At 45.1% G+C, this 18,600-nt stretch overlaps 1 protein-coding gene across 2 annotated transcripts; it reads right to left on the reverse strand.

The window, feature by feature from the left end:
* Positions 1-5,556: 5,556 nt before the first annotated feature.
* Positions 5,557-17,236, reverse strand: EIF4H (eukaryotic translation initiation factor 4H). 2 transcript variants are annotated; one of them, XM_042025929.1, is made up of 7 exons: positions 17,086-17,236; positions 11,504-11,685; positions 10,505-10,569; positions 10,297-10,396; positions 9,568-9,633; positions 7,547-7,705; positions 5,557-7,425 (listed from the first exon to the last, which is right to left on the reverse strand). In XM_042025929.1, exons 1-7 carry the CDS (start codon positions 17,142-17,144, stop codon positions 7,289-7,291), a joined length of 768 nt encoding a protein of 255 aa, XP_041881863.1. In that variant the 5' UTR covers positions 17,145-17,236; the 3' UTR covers positions 5,557-7,288. The 2 variants fall into 2 exon arrangements, with proteins under 2 accessions (XP_041881863.1, XP_041881864.1); XM_042025930.1 differs by lacking the exon at positions 9,568-9,633.
* Positions 17,237-18,600: the final 1,364 nt, after the last annotated feature.

Consider the following 18,600-nt stretch of genomic DNA (forward strand, 5'->3'; position numbering starts at 1 on the left):
AGTCTAAATATGCTGGAGACTAAATTTGCCTTTTGTACCTGGAATCAATCACATCAGGAACAGCCACTGCTAAAAAGGAGCCATCTATTTGTTTACAGGTTCTCTGGTGGGTCTCAGAGCTTCAGGGATGACTCGGTGCTGTGGTGTGGACGTTACCCTGGTTGGCTTGGGCTGCACCTCGTGTTAGTCCCCAGACTGTCCCCTGATGGACCACTCAGCCTCTTCAGAGCAGGCAGAAGCTGCTCCTGTGCCCAAGGAGCAATGCAGCAGAGTCACTCCAGTGTGATATAACAGCTCTTGGGCAGAGTGATGCCCTTCAAAGGCATCAGTCCTCTGGAGAGGCCAACCACCTTGATTAGAGGGTAATTACTGCAGCAGCACATGCCTCTGTGGGGATCCTATCTCCCTTCTTCACATTTCTCCCAAGAAGGGCTGGATGTAAAGGTTTAGGATGAGTCCTCACTCTGAGAACTCTCCAGCACAGCCACAGGTTCTGCTCTTTGTGAGGCCAGACCAACGCCCCTCCAACACACACAGAATGACCCCTCAGGCATCAAACCTGGCTTGGGAAACTGGGCTCTACCCTTGTCTGTCCTCTCCCTCCTGTAACCCCTCTGCCTCATTGAGACCTGCTGCTGGAAACCATTTCTGATTTGACAAAAGGTCAAAGACATAGGAGCAGCACGTTTTTAACTACTGCAATAAGTTACAGAAACACCACAGTATAATTTCACCTTTCACATTCTTTTTAAAGCTCACCCGTTTCAACTTGGGTTTGTTTTCCCCCCATGACAAACACATAGTTCCTACTCCTTCAGGCAGGCTCACCAGCTAACCTAACCCACTTTTTCACCTTTTGATATAAAGCTGACAAGCTGCAGAGAGATCTCTGGGGCCCAGAGGGCTCATTAGAACCCATCTTCTACCCTGCACAGCTTACCTGGGCCCTGGGAAACCAAATGCCCTGAGGGATGGTTTACATTCTTTCAGATAAAGGTAGGGGCTGCTCCAAGACCAGCTGGCTTGCTTGAATCAGGTGTTGTGACTAACTCTGATCAAAAATCAGCAGTGAAACAAGGACCGGAAAACAGGGCATCATCTAAACCTCACCTTCTGCACAAACACACCCAGTGCTGGAAGGTTTGAGAAAGCCCCAACATGCTCCAAGCTCATGCTCATGCATTTTCCCAGCTCCAACAGGCTCCAAGGTCACCAGCTTTGCGAGTCAAGCATTGCTGTGCACCAGCATCAAGCCCCTCTTGCTTTGAGACAGAATGAGCACGTGTCTCATCCCAACCACTACCCGGGATTACAATGAATTCCATTTGTTTAGCAACATTTTCATGGCGCTTTAATGCAAGCCATATCTTGGAGGAAATTTTCTGATGTGCTGAAGTAGTCCTGGATAGTTTTGTGTACACCTAGAAACGGCTTTTCTCTCTGCCGTAGTGGAACGAGTCTTTCCCCAGGCAAAGGGGAAGTGCTGCCTCCTCCCCTGCCCCAGCTGCACGTCAGATCTCTCTGAGCTGAAACCGAAAGTGGCTCCGTTCCTGCTGAAGGAAAATAAATGCTGCTACCACCCAGTGGAAAGTCATCTCACAGCCAGGATCCCTGGGTGCTTCTCAAAACTTTGGCCAAGTGAACTTTGCAAAGACTAATCCCAAACATCCCTATGGCCACAAAGTTTCCCGTTCTTATCCTGCTGAGTTCATCCTTGTAGACACAAGAATTCTTAAATTTGAAGACAAAAACCTAGAAGGTTTGAATGCTTTTATTTGAATTTTTATACAGCAATACAAATTATACAGATTCGTTACAGTACAGATTTTGCAGGGGTTTATAGAGGTACTTTGTGAGTTTTTGGTTTATTTAAAAGAAAGAGGCAGATCTTGGGAGCACGGTGACATGAACAAAACAATCTTGTGGTAGGAAGCAAATCCTGACCACAGGGAACACTAACCTGGCTGAAACCTACTGGGCAGAAACGTGGTGGCAACATTCCCAGCAATAACATCCCAAAAACATCAACCCTGGGATACTCTAGAGCTTTACACAGGAATTGGTGAGCACACAGGTAACAGGGTTGTTAACGCTGAAAGTCCTCAAAGCCCTTGGATGTACTTTGCTGCAGAGGGGACAGAAGTGAGGGAAGCTGATGTCACACTGAACCTGCTGTTGAGCAGGTGATGTCACAGAACAGAGTTGTTGACGCGGTGGAAAAGGAAACCAGAAAATGCTTTAGATTTAGTCACTCAAACAGGTACAGTAAGATGAGGAACACGATTTAAGACCTAATAACGCTGCCTCCATGGGCACACCAAGACACCGCATGCGCCACCAGAACCTAATGGCTCGTGTCTTGTGTCCATCTCGGGTTCCTGTGAGCAGACTCAGGAGAACAGCAGAGCTTCCCTGCAGGGGCTGAACAGATAATGTCATCAAGGTATTGCTATTACTAATGTGCATCAGGCTTGAGAGTCAAGTGTCTGGCACTGAAGGATTAAAGCCTTTCAGCAGGCAGGGTCAAAAATATGATTACACCATCCTAAGTGCTTCTATTCAGTTTGGTTTAATACTGCTATAGCAAGTGCTATCACAAACAACAGAATAAATTACAAATTATATAAATAAAATGTATGCACCAAATAAAAGATATCTCTCTGCCAGTTTGAATATACTTCGTTCCTGCAGTGGGTAAGTGGCATTTAAGAGGAGGGAGTCAATTACCAGATGAGAAAATTCCACTCTCAGCTGGAAATCAAATTCCTTTCCAGTCACAGAAACTCCCTTTTCTAAAAATTTAACACAAGCAACACCAACTAAATTGCATCCCGAGAATCCATCCCAGGGAAGCCCTTGAAAGGTACAAAGGTAACTGATTCTACACTAGAATGTGCTGGAATAGGCGAGCGGTCCCTTTCCTTCAGAGCGTTTGCACTCCACTGGTAGTGAAACAAAGAAACCACCAGAATGTAGAACATAACACAGATTTCAAGATGCTCAATGATAACAGCTGCTCTTGCTGTGAGTGCGAATAACCACGAGACGGCTTCTGCGCACAGAGAGGGAACGGGGTTGGTACAGAAAACCTGTGACTATGCCTTGGAGCCAACCTGACACACAGAGCCGCTGTCCAAAACACACCCAGGAAAACAGGGGGATTCCAGCAAAGTCACTCCAAGCAGATTTGTCCAAAGTAGCAGGACAAGGACTGCTCTGCAAGCTGCAACACGCCAGCGCTCTGATTGAAGGGGCTGCACGTGCATTCCAAAATCTGCTGGCTTTAATATTAAATCTTTCCTACAAAGAGGAAAGGTTGGTTGCAACATTACAGGATTTGCTCTAAAATTCTCACAGTTTTACCATCTTTTCTGAAGACAAGTCAGCAGCCAGTAATACAGGTAGCAAATGCTCCTACTAGATTATGTACTAAATTCAGGATTGAAACTGTAACAGCATTCATGACATAAGTTAAAAATATCAGTATAATCCAAAACTGCCCTGGGACAGCAAGCTTGGCCACAATCATCATCAGCCCTGGGAGACCTGCAGAACTTCAGAAATTCATGGGCAGCACTGGAGACTCTGAATAGTGGCAACACATCTCAGCAGGAGAACAAGTTGCTGCTTAGGAAGGCCAGTAAGCCACACTCGAGGGCATGAATTTAATGTGACTCTACCATCACCAGCCCATTATTTGAGTGTGTGAACACTCCTCCACCTCTTTTTTCAGCCGTCAGAACAACCTTGATGGCCACAAGCACAAAGAGCCCCCTCAGAATCTGCTCCAGGCTCGCACAGCCCAGCAAGTCGGCAACACACCCGTGCCAGCACTGGGTGCTGCTCTGAGTGCTGGGATGAGCTCTCCCAGGGCCATTCCTGGACTCAGGAGTTCAGTGGGGATTACTTTTTGGTGGTTGACAGCAGAGTTTTGCAGCACATTAAATGCTGCTGTTCACTGCTGCAGTGTCCAACAGCTCTTCCAGACTCCCAGCTTTCCCACCTGCAACCAAACTGGAGTAACATGGCAAAGCACTTCCTACAGTAGCAAAGCAAACTCAGCTTCAGTTCCAAAACCTGCCTGGTGCCTTCCTGCCTTCAGTTTTGTTTATTTTTCTACATTTAAGCTGGAAGAAAGCTCTGCACAGCCACCAGAAATAACTCAGTGAGAACATGAATACCCGCAAAGTGAATTATCCATTTGCTACACTGCTGGTACCTCCTCAGTCTGGGCTTTACCATGCGAGGCTTAGCTTTAAGCTGCAGGTAAAGTTAAGCATCACAGGTTAAACCTCAACTGCTTTTCCTGGTGGGATGGAAAGAAAATCTTGCTTCCTCCTACAAAACTCAAATGCCGCATCCATACATTAAATGTAGTTGTGTCAACTGTTGACACAAGCTGGTTGATAAGCTTCTGTATAGGAAAACATCCATCCACTAAATTTTTGAAGGAGGGAAAGAAAAAGGACTGGAGGAGTCTGACCCTGCACCAGGGGAGGAACAGTGTGGAATGCTCCAAAGAAGCCATGCAATGCATGAATGTTTGCATATGAAAAATTACTAAAAAAAAAAAAAGACACAGTGATTTTGGGACCAGGCTGCATTCACTAGTGGGAAACCCTTCCAGAACTAAGATGAGCCATTTGCCACCTCTCTCACTCATCAGGGTTCCTTTTCTCCATGCAGTGATGAAATCCCTGCTTCCAGCAGCACCAGTTTCACAGGGCAGCTGTGGATAAGCTGTGGCAAGAGCTGCAGGGGACCAACTCTCAACCAGCCCTGCTCTTCTGCACTCCTCAGGCTGACATGCAGGACAGCCAGGTACTGGCACACACAGCTCCAGCACAGGCTCCAGAGCAGGACTGGGACTCTGCTCAAGCTGTGGTAAGAGTGGGTCTAAAGAGAGGGTGGACTGAGCAGCTGGAAGCAGGAACACCTCCCATCCTTTCAGGCTATGGAAAGCAGTAAAACCAGCAGGGAGGTCAGAGCTCATTTCCTCAATAAAAACATGGCTCTATCTCTTTCAATTTACCCTGCAGTAAGCGCACACTTCAAAGCCACAGGGCAACAGCCTCCTTAACTATTATTCCTAGTGGGAAACGGGTCAGTTGGAAAAGGTGGAGGAAGTGGGCAAAACAGCAGTAGCTGATCCATTTACTATCTCAGCACAAAGCCCACAGAGCTCAGTACTCACACTGGAAGGACACATCCTGCCTGGTGCTGGGCACAGGGCAGCAGCACCCATCTGGAGGAGCACAGCCTGACCAGCTGCAAGACCTGCAAGCTGCAGGAATTCCAAATCCCACCTAGCAGCCTTAGCAATGCACTCAAGTGACACTGAAGTCACAGGACAAAAAAGTTGGGCTCATTTCCACCCATAAACAATTTTGACTTCACTGTTCCAGCACTCTTTAGATTAGATTCCTCCCCTTTATCTTTTCCTCTTCCCCCCTTTATTTTGTATCAGAATGGCTCTAGGACAAATTAACACAATATTTGAAAACTGAGGGGGGGGAGAAACATGGTAGAGTAGACTCAATAAAGACCAATGTTAAGTATTACTTAATGTTTTCTTTTATTTAAAAGATCATTCACAAAATACCATATCCATAAATTTATTTTGTTATGAAGCAGAATGTGTTAAGTGTTTGGAATTCTTTTTTTTTTTTCCTTTGTTTTTACATTTAAAAGTCAACTGTCTTGACTAGAAGTGAGTTTTTATATGGGAATTTGTTCTTAAAATCTTTTCCACATTGAAGATGTAAATAGATCAATTATTGGTTTGGAATACAACCACACAAATGCATGTCTGTCTTAAAATTAAGTATTAGTGTTAGACAAATGGTTCTTATCTCAGAAGCAGATTAAGTGAAAGGCAGAAAGAAGGAAAGAGTAGTTCTGTAAATTGCTGGGACTCTGACTTAAAATGGGAACCGTAGGGAATAAATTCATCACTAGCAGTGGTGCTGGTAGTGGGGCAGCCATGCTTCCAATCTCTTCTTGTAAGTACTCTGGGGTGCTGGCTGGTTTATCTGAAGGCTCTCAGCACTGGCAACAGGGGCCCAAGCTCTTCCCATACACTGGACATGTCCACACTTCAGTGTGGTAGAACCAGGTTTTGGTTTTAAACATTAATGATTTCTCCTTTTGCTTTAGCCTCCCCTCCCTCCTCCCACACAACACTGACAAGAAACATTTCAAGTGAAGAGAGGTGCGGCAACAGGAGATGCTTTTTACCAAAACTTCTGCATGAGAATCTATAGCAGAAAGATCTCTAATCTGCCCATTTTCAAAGTATTCTGAAAGCTGAGGTGCTACAACTGTACCCCACTGGGCAAAGAAATACAGGGGATAGTGACGGTCAAATACTGCATGGCAAAGTATACACTCCTTCAACAAAAATAAAAAAGTCAATTTTATTTGTAGAAACTTCATTTAAAAATTTACCAAACACGTAAAACCCAAAAAAGTAAGCAGAAAGAGCCAGTGAGCAGTTGTGCTCAAACAGGCACAGCTTTGCAGCACTAACCTTGAGCTCAGAGGTGTAGTAGCATCATACCATTTGGAAGTCAAGAGCCAGCAGGAAGAGGCTGCTGGAAGAGGCTTTATCCATACTGATTCCACCGGCTATTCACCAGGCTTGTCAGGCAAGACATCCATTAAATTGATCCTTCCTGACAACCCATGTGAAAGGGCAGCTGACCCCCTTTGTTTTGTAAGGGGCTCTGCTGTGAACAGCAACTATCACCAATTGTCATAAATGGTATTTCACTACTCAGTTAGAACTGAAAATTTCTGTTCAACTCATCTGGACTCTTCAGTTTTCCTCTTCAGAGCCACAGCAATACAGAACGAGACATGCAGGTCAGAAGAGGAACACTGAGGAAGTAAAAGGAAACGATCCAGGGAAATAACTAAGTCTAACCTGTGCTTCTAAAGTAAAACAAACCCAGAAAGGAAGAAGTGAAGCAGCACCTTTGTCCAGAGACCTCCACACTTGTGGAAGCAGCCACACTGCCTTATCTACTGGCAACTGTGCTGCTTGGAAGGAAACAGAAGAGGGAAACTCAGCACAAAGCAGGCACTAGATACAGCAAAGCCAAGAACGTACTAAAAACCACTTGTTAACAGCTGACATGCATTCACAAGCTCTGTGTTTTCGGTTTCAAAGAGGACAAATACCAGATGGCAGGAATGGTAAACTGCAGGGTTGACATTCCAGCAGAGCTAGTCACTCTGTACTGTCTTGCTTTTTCTCCCGCCTCCCCATTCCCTCTCAACCCCAAACTCAGTCGTGCTCTTTTACTACTTCCTCCCGGGGCTTGGCTCCTCCAAAGATTGCAGAGTTTGGATTGGCTACTTGATTGAGGGGAGTATCGACTGTTCGAGGTTTGAGCTGGAGTCGGGGTCGCTGTGCTCTTTCCTCTGAAAGGAAAAACATTCCACTTGTGAGATCTGCCTGTCAAGGGCAGGAGCTTTACCCTGACAACAAAACCAGGAGTCTCCTTTGCACAGGAAGACTGAATCACACGTGGTAGGAGTTTACCTTCTGTTGGCTCTCTAAAGTCCATGGAAGACCCACGAAGGGGAGGCCCATCTCTGAAGCGACCAGTGCCACCACTTCCCATGGAGGCACCTGGTGGTCGCCGGTCTCCAGGGCGGGTTCCTCTACCCCGACCTCCCAAGAAGTCATCATCTTTGAATCCTGAAGATGGAAGACAGTGAATTTAAAGAGCATATTTTGAAATGTTTTTAATCTAGACTTTTATCTGGATGACTGGAAAACCTTGCTAGTCACCGCTGTCAGTCCAAGGTGATGCACTGAGAGCCTTTGTCTGCAGACAGATTGTTTCACAGAGCTCTAGCACCTTCTGGAGGAGTTGTTCGGGTTCCATTTGAAACCAAGTATACTATGCCAAGTTCAGGAAGTGCTTTATCCACCTAGAGGCTTATTGGAGTGTTGGAGAGTGGGTCAAGCGTGTTTAAAATATGAACCTCAGCTGCAACTTCAGTTTGTTAACACCATTAGCTGACTTGACAGACAACACTACAAGAACTCAGAGTACTTCCATAGCCAGATCATCACACTGGCTACACAGCCTTAGCATGAAATCTGCAGGAGCAGAGCAAATGGGAAAATAGCTGGGGAGTAGTGAAATACACAGTCCTTATAAAACAAAGTAAAACCCCAAGGCTGTTTAGCTGTACTATAAACTGACCAGGCATTTACTAGACTAATTAAAGGGCTGGGGAAAAAACCAAATGAGACTTTAAACTGACTGCATTTCTTCAGTTTATGTATCACAAAAAAAAAAAAAAACAAGAACTATCGTCACTGACCAGAGTTCCAGTCTGTACCAGTGATTTTCCTTGAGTATCTCTCCAAGCCCCCACTGCCTGCATTTCAGTGGGAGGAAGATACTTCAGGCTAACAGCATACAGAAAGGGAATACACTCAGATTTTCAGAAGCTGCCTGGAAGAGAAAGTTGTTTGGGTCCCAACTGAGATTTTCCTTTCCACTTCAGTATTTGGCAGAGTTGCAGAGCTGTCCCTTACTTACTTCAGTGCCAAACAGGCCATCTTTAAAGACTTGATCTAAAGCAAGGCTGAACAACCTGAGAAGAAAAGCTTCTGTAGCAGCTAAGACTGAAATGCTAAACTTTTGGCTCACAAATCACTCATCCAGCATTTATCAGGCTGAAATGCATCCACATTTGGAGAAGCTGCCAAAGAAGGTACAAAGCTGTGACACAGAACGCTTAGCTCCAGAGGCAGGTTAAGCACAGCGCTGCAGCAAGCTTCTCTCGCCAGCATCACGCTCCAGTCCATGCTGGGGGCAAGGGCACACTTTGCTTCTCCTACATCGTTCATTCCACTCACGCAGAGACCAGACACTGCAAAGTTGTACTTGCCAACATCTCCCATCAGAAAATGGACCAAACCCATGAGTTCAGAGGACAAAAGCAATTGTGTTAATGATACCCTGCATTCTAATAGCTAGAACTGACTGGAAGTTAAGAGCAAACCCGGTAGCTCAGTCACTACCTTCCACTCAGTAAGCTCAGTCACTTGCTGCAGCTGCATTACCAAAACAGGTCCAAAAGTTAATGAACATTTTGCTTTTACAAGTGCTTTGGGACACTAATCTGACTTTAGAGAAGTCAGTTACTTCAGGGACACATGTACAGTGACATCACATCTCCTTAAGAAGATGAAAGCCTCTGCTCTGACAGAATATCAGTCTTCCTACATGATCTGTCTGTTTCTGCTACTATTCAGAAATTTACTTAGTTGTATGTTTGAGAAATGCTTAAAACAGTCACCATAGGCTACATCTGGACAAGAATTCTGTCATTTAGGGTCATTTCATAGACTTTTTGATCAAGACTCTTTCCTCTGTTACAAGGCAACGGCAGATGCCCCATGAGGAATCCCACCACAGCTGCAGGATGTCCAAAGTTGGCACATACAGTAGATTCAATCAAACCAGTAATGGGGACAAATGAAAATGATAACATTTCAGTGCCTTTTAGGCTTCCTATCTGTACAAGTGTTAATACTGATACCAGAATTGAAGTCATCTCTGGAATCCCATCCACCTCCTCTGGATTCTCGGGAACCTCCTCCCATTCCTAGGAAAAAAGCCACAATTGTGTTCAGGTCTGAAGCTGTGGGAAAGACTGAGCAAGGGAATACCAAACCAATGTTTCAGTCCTTCAATATCCAAAGTTATGCTGATGGAAAATCCTTTTCTTTTGGTACTACCAAGTTCCATTGCACAGGAACAAACAGTTTAAGTTAAACAAGAATAAGTGGTCAGAAAAATTTCTCTAATGCACATTCAATGGAAACCTCTGGTGAGTCTGGTTCAACCAACTTTCAGCTACAGGCAAGAATGTTTCTACACTGGAACAAGAGACATACTCCAAAATAAGCACTTGTCTATTTGTGCTTACTCACTTTTCATACATCATCATAAAATAGTAGCAGATCAGACTGTTGGGCTTATGATTGTCCTCTGCAAGACACAACACATTATTAGGGGTATTGGTCTCACTTCCTGGGTTAGGAGTGACAATACATCCAGCCTTTGGACACAAAGCACAGCTTAATTCCAGACACCTCAGGAGCAGCAGCAGCAGCTGGTTAGAAACAGGTAATTATATACATACAACATTTCACCTTTCAATATAATCTTCATGTTCACTTGCATGCCTTGTCTTAGCATTAGTCAGCACCAGAAGCCATAACTACGACCACTGTATTAAGAAGCTACTTAGAAAAAGGGAAGTCACCTCTGTCATCCGGCCCGCCACCTTTTCTGAAGCCAAAGCCACCTTTATCCTGTTTCCTGCCTTCTGCTATGTCCACTCGGAGTGATCGGTCACCCAAAAGCTGTTAAATCAATGGAAGAATCTGTTCAGGATGTATCGTAAGGGCTGCCAAAGGGTTTGAGACTTATGCTTGTCTTTGATTTCACAAATTAATTGCAGGTGTACTTACTGCACCATCATATGTAAGAGCTTCCTTGAGTGACTCCACCTCATCGAACTCTACGTAACAAAATCCTGTAAGGAACAAATCTCAAGTTAATAGCACTTTAAAAGGCCTTTGTAAGAAGCTGCTCCTCCTGCATGTCTGCTAATAGCTTCCTTCTCTTTTAAACATGAGTTGTGATGTGCAAATGCAAGATGTGCATGGCTCAGAAACCAATCATCATCATCAACAATGAACACATTTACCTGCACCTGTTAATGATGGGGCAAATCCTGAAACAGAACTCTGGGCACTCTGTGAATGCCAAGAGCCTAATTCCCTTTCCCACAGAGTTCTCATTATAGATTACATCTGATCTATGCCTTCAGACAGTTATTCAGCTGAATACTGACACTTTGTTCCTTGTGTTTTTAAACAAGAAACTGAAATACCTATGTGGCCAGAAGTGTGATTTTGTGTCATCACATCATTTAGTGGATTTACTCCTTTTCAAAGGTCCTCTGTTATCCAAGGTAAGCCTTTTCCACCCCTTAAAGTAACTTACAAATATAGTCCATTTCCACCAGACAAGTCCCACAGCAATTGAATTTGCTTCCTCTAAAACAACTGCCGGAGTGGGTTATCTATTTGCTTTTTCTCCCTGTCTACTAAAAAAAACTCCAGAGCTGAAGCAAGGGGAGTCTTCTGAAGTAAAGGAATTACTCAATGCTTAAGGTCATGGGACTTAAGTGGGTCAGCTCTGGTAGAATTCATACCAGACAAGGTTTGAGAAAGTTCTTTTATGTCAGGGCAAATATTGACTCCTCATTCATGTTACGCTGTATCTCAAGGTGATGGAACAATGACTCTCATTCAAATTATACATTTATATATTAGTGAATAAGAAAACCTGCATAAGTCAACATAAAACAGAGAAAAACTGTGCTTTAGACTGAAATTCCCTATTAAAGTGACTTTTTCTCCTACTAGTTTTTCATCTGCCACCAAAGAACTCTGAACGCTCACCTTTAAATTTGTCTGTTTCCTTGTCTCTGACTAGTCGTACGCTCCTTATGCTGAGATCCTTGAAGATGGCATCTATGTCTCCTTGGACAGTGTTGAAGGGCAGATTTCCCACATATGCTGTGAAAGGGGGTTCTGTTGGCAGCTCTTTATTTCTGCGGGAACCAAGGCCACCACCACGAGACCTGTTGAAAAAAGCACAGTGCCTCTGGAACTGCCTCCCAGCACAGCCACAGTGCAATCCATAGCACTGCTCAGGTGCTACGTCTAGCTGCAAGTTGATTTTCCCACAACTTTGGTTAATTTTTCTATCTTTTTGCCTGTACCTACCACCTGAACTGTTGGTCAACTCCTTTCCAGTATTACCTGATGCAGTAGTTCAGTGGGAAACTGAATACATTACGAGGCGAACTCATTAATGAAGCGATGAATGAACTTCTCAATCCCCAATTCATTAAGGAAAGCAATGTAAGGTTATCTCTACTGTCCCCTGCTCAAAAACATTACCTCCAAAAAACAACATCTTAGAACAGATTTTAAGAATAATTTATAGCAAAGAAGAAATACTTGCATGGCACAGGTTTGTCAGCTTATCCCGAAATTAAGCTGGATCCAATGCTTTTAACTAAACAGTGTATTACCAACACCCACTCCACAATCATCCAAATTATCTCGGCAACATTTAGCTTAACAGAAACACCTTCCCCTCAGTCTGAAGCTGTGGCCATAATTGTTAGATATCTGGACTGGAATGCTTTGAACTGAACACAAAATAAATTTGGTTGAACAAGGGGTTCTGAGGCAGAAAAAAATTCTGTGCTGTCTGGATGTTTACATTTTCTTTTGTCTTGTGAATTACAGAGGTAAACTGGGTGGTCTTTTCCTGTCTTGTCCCTCACTACCAGTTAAACTCTTGGCACTGGGTGCTTAGGAAATAAATTGTCCCAGCTAAATTCTTTACTGTACTAATGTAACACATCTGTGTGAACTTCCTGCAGAGCCTCATCTTCAAAGGCCAACTTTGAGAGCAAGGTATATACAAGGCAACCTGAACTTAAAGTTCCTGGAATTGTAGACTATAGGATACCACTGGTTCCAACACCATTTGTCCCACGTAAGCAATCTCTGACCTTTACCTGAAATATCTACTTACTACTCTATCTTCCCTTTATCACCTTCCTTCTACTGGGCTTTGCTTGTGTCTGTTCCCTTTCCCTGAGGCTCCCCATGCATTTAAAACCACGGTGGAACACAAGCTGTACCAAAGCAGGATTTGCCAATGTGACAAATTAGATTGCTGCAGTCCTCCCTAAAATCCAGTAGGTCAAATAATTTTATCATTTCCTTTTATTCTGGCTGGTTGCATGCAGCCAAAAATTCCACTGGGCAAGCAAGGTACTTGACAGTATTTTTTTTCATTCAAGAATAAATATTTTATTACTAATGAATCAGATAATGCATTAAGCTTGAATAAGATTTCTTAACTCTTCCTAGGTGAGCCCATCATTTGTGCCTTATTTAGCAGCTCCATGCAAGAATCGTTTGTCACCAACACTATCAACATGCTGCTAAATCTACTTGAATCACAATCTACATATCTTTAATTAGTGTCCACCCAGGTTTGCATTTTAGCATTTTTGACAATATTCCTCATCTGCCTTTGTCTCATTAACAAGTCAAAAACATACTGGAGAACTAAAGCTATAATAGTTGTGAATTAACTTTAGTCACAAGACTGAGTTTTAAGGAGGAACTCCAAGAAAGCTGAGTTACAGTTCTAAATAATCCCAGAACATGTAGAATCAATTCCATGCCTTTGTCCTTAATTCTCATGTACAGTGTTAGGAACAGCTATTAAAATACCATACATTTAACCTGCATCCAAAAAAAGAAAATCTTAATGTTTATGTCCTACAGGAACATCAGAATTTCCCCAGGTGAGTTTCAAAGGAGCACTCCCTCCTCCTACATATTCTCAGGATATTCCCTGTGCTGCCAGTCACCTCACAGGGAGCTGATTCACCTAAAAACCCACCCTGGAGTTGAATCCTCAGCCAGACCAACAAGGTGATCTGGACAGCTGCAAAGAGCACTTTGCCAAGATGGAAAGAAGGAGAGCAAGAGCTGGAACTACAACTTTCATCAGCAACCTCTACTCAGCTGCATTTGAGCCACTTCTAAATTCACACCCTCAATCCCCAAAAGGATTTTCTGTGCTACTGACAAACCTTTCTACCACAGTGCACCAGAACTTCATGGGGTGCATTGTGTGGAAATCCATGCCCTACTGTGCAATCCAGACTGATTTTAAAGTCAGAAAATTAAACATTCTTCTCCAACTTGATATTAAGGCTTTAGTTATCAAATACATAACTATACCTTTGGTATTTTACTTTCCATTTGAAGAACAGAAAGGGTCAATAACAGTTCCAAACCAAGTTGCTTATGGAACTCAGGTATAGTAAGACAAAAAGAAGCTGTTTCTATACTTCCCTACATTTTTTCCAACACTGAAACTGAAATAAAGGAAAACGGCTGACTTCAGTAACCAAACAATGAGATTGGAAGAAGATTCTCTCATTTGCAACAAAGTAGGACAAAAGTAAAAAAATAATTGAAAACACATCTGAACTAAGCAAACCAGAGTACTGAATGAGTATCTGCATTTCCCACTCTAAACTTTTGCTTAGACACAATTAGGTAATAATTATGTCATCTTACTGTGGGAATCTGAAAGACATGATCTGATTTCCTTTTCAGAAAACCAAAGCAGAAAGCTGAAGAGGAAAGCTTGCTTCTAGCAACACCCCCATAATTAAACTTTTGTGGGCTGAGTTAACAGCTTTGGCCATATTGGATAGAAAACAACTAAACTCCCATTTTGAGTAACTCCCATTACTCTTTTGCAAAGTTTAGTTGTGTCTCCAGAAAAAAAGATCTGCCAAAAATTCAAAATGAAGGATATTTTGAAAGCCAGTGTTTGAGTTAAATAGCCTTTCACTAGAGATCAAAGCTCAGGATTTACCTTTTGCACAGCAGAGACAACAGCCTACCTGAGTTCTGACAGAGCTTTTCTGGGGCAGCATAAGGATCAACAGGATGACAGGGTCAACCCTCCAAGACCACAACACTAAATTCAAACCAAATTTATTCAAGCAACCCAGGACATGTCTGGAGTAAGTATCAGATGTCTTCAGCAAAAAGCTTACCCAAGCCTAAAAATTAGGAGGTATCTTTTAATGCTAGATGGGTAATACATGGGACCCAAGCTGCCAGAAGCATAAGGACTAACTCCCCATTTTCACTGACCAGCACTTCAGCAGGTGAATCTCAACCTTTAGTAAGGTGCCCAGCACTTCAAGACACACCTAAATAAACAGCCTAGCAGCATGTCAGGAGTGGTAAACACTCCCTTTCTATCAACTCTGAGCAGCTTTACAGATGTTCAGTTTCAACTAGGCCTCAGTACGCTTAACTGCAGGCTTTCCTGTCAAATTTCAGGCTCCAAAACACTTTATAAAAAGCTTATAGTAAGCCTTTTGTCACTAATGTCAGCACCACATTCTTCACCAGGAATAAAGTGACTTTTGCATTCCTGAATATTATGATTCAGCTTTTAGTCAGTGCATCACTAAACATCTCAGGTGTAGCAAAATCCCATCTCACCACACCAGTCATATCCTGACTTCCACCATAATTTTGATGATATGAGAAAGAGGAAGATAACTTACATATGTTAGAACCTGTTGGGCACTGGTTTCCCATCTGTCATACTGAAATCCTGTGCTCTCTTACTATGTACACCAAAGGTTATGCAAAATGCAACTTCCACAAAAACTATTACATCTCAGCTGAGTTTACACTATTCCTACAGTCCTAGAGTACCTGAGCAGGAACCACTTTAAATTAACATGGGATTCTTAAACAGAACCTTCCAGAACAGTCATGTTTTCATTACACTGCATATATCACAGAACTTTATAGAACACACACAGATACCAGTTAAATTGTGAATTAGCTATTAGTAACTTAATAGTGATAATGATAAATTAGATAGAAGTATACATTGGACTCTAATATTTGTAGTATCTGATGTTTAGAACTGCAGGTGAATCAGAGTAAGTTCATTTTCTTATCTGTAAGGACATCTATTAATTTGCAGGATGCCTTTAGTTCACCAAAGAAGGATCCACATCTTGCCTGAGAGCAAGTTTAAGTTTTCTTACAGGAATCTGAATATCAGATAAAATTTTAACTGGCATTTTTTACTTCACAGAATGTGCCTACATTGACCAGGATACACTGTGCAGCAATATCTGAGTTTATTATGAGTCAAGTGCCACTTTATGCTGCTGGCAAAGTTATTTTGTTACAGAATTTAAAAAAATAACAGAAATTCAAGTGGCTACATCATCTGCTTGCTCTGGGACATCTCTGAATTAGACACAAATGGTATCAATGCATGAAAATTAGCTTGAAAAGCTTAAGGTGTCAGAGTATTTCCAAAGACAAAAAAAACTTACTGCTGTTCTAACTCCAGCAGCTCCTCCCTGCTGCCTAAAGAGTCTGAAATGAAACCAAGTTATTCACCTAAGAGCAGAAAAGGGCATGAACACTCTTGATCAGGAAACACACCTTGGAAGATTAGATTATACAGTAATATACTTGTGAAGATTTGCTCACAAGGAAGTTTATTCCACAGCTTCATGACTACTGTTTTATTTCAGTGCACACAGAAACTTGTAACGGCATCAACCTCCAAAAAAAAAAAAATCAATTGTTTGATTGCATCTTCCTAACCTAATTTAAGATAAACTTCTAGTTACTGGTTATTGTTTCTACAGCTCCTCCCCTAAAAACACTCTCAGCAGAGACACAGACAAGCCCGATTCCTAAGGATCAGGGATTTGCAGTCAGCACCCGGAGCCCCGGATAACGCAGGACGGCGGCTCCCAGCGCTCCTCGAGCGGAGATACCACAAAGCCCTCCCATTTCCTCCCGCCGCAGGCACCACAACGCTGCCCGCTCCCGGGGGCGTCTCGTCCCGCCAGCACTGCGGCCTCCTGCCCTGCTCCAGTCCTTCAGGGACGCTCCCTCCACTCATCCTGCTCCGGCCCCGCACAAGCTCCTTAGGGCCTTACTTGGCTCTGGCCCAGCACCTCCCTAAATCCCCCCTCCACTCGCCTCCGGGACGGCGGGAACAGCGACACCCTCCCCCTCCCGCCTCTTGCCGGCGCTCCCGAGCCGCCCAGCCCTGAACTCTGCGGCGCTGGCCAGAGCAGTGCGGGGACGGCCGGGACCCCCCCCGGGACCCGCAGCCCCCACCCCGCCGCACAAAGCGGGTCCGCCACGGCCAGCGGAAGGGCGCTCCCGCGCTCTGGGGGAGAACGGGCAGGGGGCAGGACGAGCCCAAACAGTTCCCGGAGGCAGCGTCCTCGTTCCGCAACCCCCGCCCGCCATCCCCACGGAGCGGGGCAGGCCGGGCCCTGCGGCCGCGCCCCAGCCTCGCCCGGCCGGGGGCGCTGCTCCCCGCTCCCGTCCCAGCTACGGGGGGAGCCCTGAGTGCTGCCCCCAGCCCCACTTACCCGCGGCCACCGCCGAAGCTGCTGTAGGCCCGGTCGTCGTAGGGATCGAAATCCGCCATCGCCGCCGCGGCCTCGTCCCCGTGCGAGCGTGACAGGACCGCGCCCGAGGACCCCGCAACGCTTATATATGGCGGCGCGCGGGCCGGGGCTGCCCCGCGCCGTGCCTGCCTCCAGCTCCCCGCCGTGACGGGGCTGTCCGCGCCGCTGCCTGTCTGGAGATGTGCCGCGCGGCTCCGTCCCGTCGGCTCTGGGACGACATCTGCCCGGGCATCTGGTCGGTGTCTGCTCTGGGATCTGTGCGGGATTTGCCCGCGGCTCTGCCTGGGGATCTGCTCCGGATCTGCCTGAGATCTGCCCGTGGATGTGCCCGGGATCTCTCGGGGATCCGCCCGGGGATGTGCCCGGGATGGGCTGCGGTAACGCCTCCGGTGAGCGTTGGACTCTCCAGTGCTGATACAAGCCCAGCCCGCGGCTCTGATTCCCCAAACATCCCGCTGTCGCTGCGGGCGGGGATCACAGAAATCATGGAAATACATCCTGCTCCAGGTGTCACAGTCATCCTCTAGGAATCACAGTGATCACAGGGAAGGATCCTGCTCCGGGGTCATTCCCTGCACTCCCGCGGGTGGCATCGGTGTCTGGCAGGGCAGCAGCACTGCGCAGTGCTCCGGAGGATAGTGCTGGATTTTATTGCAAATTAAGACAACGGGCGGTATCCGAGAGTTTCACAGTGTCCTTAAAAAATACCGTTTGCACCAACTGGTTTGTCTCCTTTTGCCAGGCCATCATTTAATGTTCTTTAATAAAACCACATGACAGATTCTCATACGATAACCGACTGTCCCCACACCTCGGGTGCCTGACCCCGAATCGCCGATCCCGGCTCACTCCGCAGGCTTTGCCCCTCTGCCCCCGTCGAGCCCCGCGGAGACAGGATCCAGCCTGGATCCAACCCTCCCTCCAGAAATGGGAACCAGGTGAGGGAAGCCCAGGGAGCCCTTGGGGCAGAGGAGGGACGAATGAGTCCTACAGAGGAGCAGGGCTGTTGCAAAATGTGGAATATGTCAATATTATCTTAAGTAGGGATGTTCTTTAGTGTAAGATCTTTGCATACTTTCAGCAAGAGAGGAGACCTAACCCATGGGGCAGGCAGCAGTCAGCATCCCTTACTCAAGGACATCCTGGAACTAATGAGCGTTAAGGATGTAGAAATTCGGATGTTGATGTATGTCTGTGTATACACTGTTAATTCAGCAAAAGACTCAAGGTCATGTATCCTATAGCTGACCTGTGTTCATTATAATTCTAAAAAGACCCTGTGAAGACCCTTCCCCTCAGCATGTGTAGAAATTGAGGTTACACAACTTGTAGATTACTAATCAACCCCAATAGATGAGCAGTACTTGGGAAGATACTAACTCTGAATTTCTGAGTATAAATAATGGTGTGAAAAGCCCGTGGGGGTGTGCTGGATTTGTGGAACACCACCGAGCACCGCGGCTCGCGCAACTCTGA

The sequence above is a fragment of the Corvus kubaryi genome, unplaced genomic scaffold (genome assembly GCF_017639235.1).
Source record: "Corvus kubaryi isolate FWS band 111438036 unplaced genomic scaffold, C.kubaryi_AGA036_p1.0 37284, whole genome shotgun sequence".
In the NCBI taxonomy this organism is placed as follows: domain Eukaryota; kingdom Metazoa; phylum Chordata; class Aves; order Passeriformes; family Corvidae; genus Corvus; species Corvus kubaryi.